The sequence below is a fragment of the Vigna radiata genome, chromosome 11 (assembly GCF_000741045.1).
Source record: "Vigna radiata var. radiata cultivar VC1973A chromosome 11, Vradiata_ver6, whole genome shotgun sequence".
Classification (NCBI taxonomy): Eukaryota; Viridiplantae; Streptophyta; class Magnoliopsida; order Fabales; family Fabaceae; genus Vigna; species Vigna radiata.
In genome coordinates, this window is record NC_028361.1 from 19260708 (window position 1) to 19262465 (window position 1758).

General features: G+C 42.5%; 1 protein-coding gene across 1 annotated transcript in view; it reads left to right on the top strand.

Annotated features, from left to right (window-relative positions):
- LOC106776873 overlaps window positions 1-1758 on the top strand; it is a 12156-nt gene that overhangs the window by 6251 nt on the left and 4147 nt on the right. Inside the window, exon 2 of the mRNA XM_022776012.1 lies at window positions 75-1730. Coding sequence (XP_022631733.1) covers window positions 75-1730 — 1656 coding nt within the window. The remainder of the gene's footprint in view (window positions 1-74; window positions 1731-1758) is intronic.

The following is a 1758-nucleotide window of genomic DNA, read 5'->3' on the forward strand; positions in this document are numbered from 1 at the left end:
GGTTTTTGGGTAGATTGAATTACATTGCTAGATTCATCTCCCAATTAACTGCTACTTGTGAACCACTGTTCAAGTTGTTACGAAAGAATCAGGCTGTGGTATGGAATGAGGATTGTCAGGCCGCTTTTGAAAGAGTCAAACAATACTTACAGGACCCTCCTGTATTACGTCCACCGGAACCGGGAAGACCACTCATTTTATATTTGACTGTATTGGACAAGTCAATGGGTTGTGTGTTGGGTCAGCATGATGAAGATGGCAAAAGAGAGCACACTATATATTACTTGAGCAAGAAATTCACAGACTGCGAACAACGATATTCATCGTTAGAACGGACTTGCTGCGCATTGGCGTGGGCTGCTCATCGTTTAAGGCAATATATGTTGAGTCATTCCACATGGTTGATATCCAAGATGGATCCTATCAAGTATATTTTTGAAAAGCCTGCTCTTACTGGAAGGATAGCTCGATGGCAGATGCTATTGTCAGAATACAACATCACATATGTCACTCAGAAATCTGTCAAGGGGAGCACACTAGCAGAATACCTGGCTCATCAACCCCTTTGTGATTATCAACCAATGCAACCTGAATTTCCCGATGAGGGTATCATGGCCTTATTCGAAGAGAACAAAGAAGACCGAAACAAAAAAGCATGGACAGTGTTATTCGACGGAGCCTCGAATGTGATGGGGCATGGAATAGGGGCAGTGCTTATCTCCCCAGAGCGTCAGTATATACCAATGACGGCAAGGTTGTGTTTTAGCTGCACGAATAACATCGCTAAATATGAAGCCTGTGCCATGGGTATTCGAGCAGCAATTGAGTCTAAGGCAAAAATTCTGGATGTGTATGGAGATTCAGCTTTGGTCATCCATCAATTGAAAGGAGAATGGGAAACTAGGGATACAAAATTAATCCCCTACCAGGCTTACATAAAGGGATTAATGGAGTATTTCGATTCCATCACATTTAACCATATACCGCGAGAAGATAATCAGTTAGCAGACGCACTGGCTACCTTGTCATCAATGTTTGAGGTTGATCAAGATGCAGAATTACCAAGAATCGAAATGAAAAACCATGTAGAGCCAGCATATTGCCACTTCATCGAGGAGGAGTTAGACGTCAAACCTTGGTACTTTGATATCAAGCGTTATCTTAAAACCCGAGAATACCCTGAGAATGCGTCTGAAAACGATAAAAGAGCACTAAGAAGGTTGGCTGGCAGTTTTATCTTAAGTGGGGATGTTTTATACAAGAGAAACCATGACATGGTTCTCCTCAGATGTGTGGATGCAAAGGAAGCTGAGCTGATATTGAAAGAAGTGCACGAAGGTACATTTGGTACACACATGAATGGACATTCGATGGTTAGGAAGATCTTAAGAGCTGGTTATTTCTGGTTGACCATGGAAAACGATTGCTGCATACACGTAAGAAAGTGTGAGAAATGTCAGATATATGCAGATAATATCAATGTGCCGCCTGCAACCTTGAACGTGTTGTCTGCACCCTGGCCTTTTTCAATGTGGGGAATANATGTCATCGGAGCTATAGAGCCAAAAGCGTCATATGGGCATCGCTTCATACTAGTCGCAATCGACTACTTCACTAAGTGGGTTGAGGCTGCTTCATATGCCAACGTGACTAGAAAGGTTGTGACTAGATTCATAAAGAAGGAGTTGATCTGTAGGTATGGGCTACCTAACAAGATCATCACTGATAACGCTACCAACCTGAACAACCAGATGATGG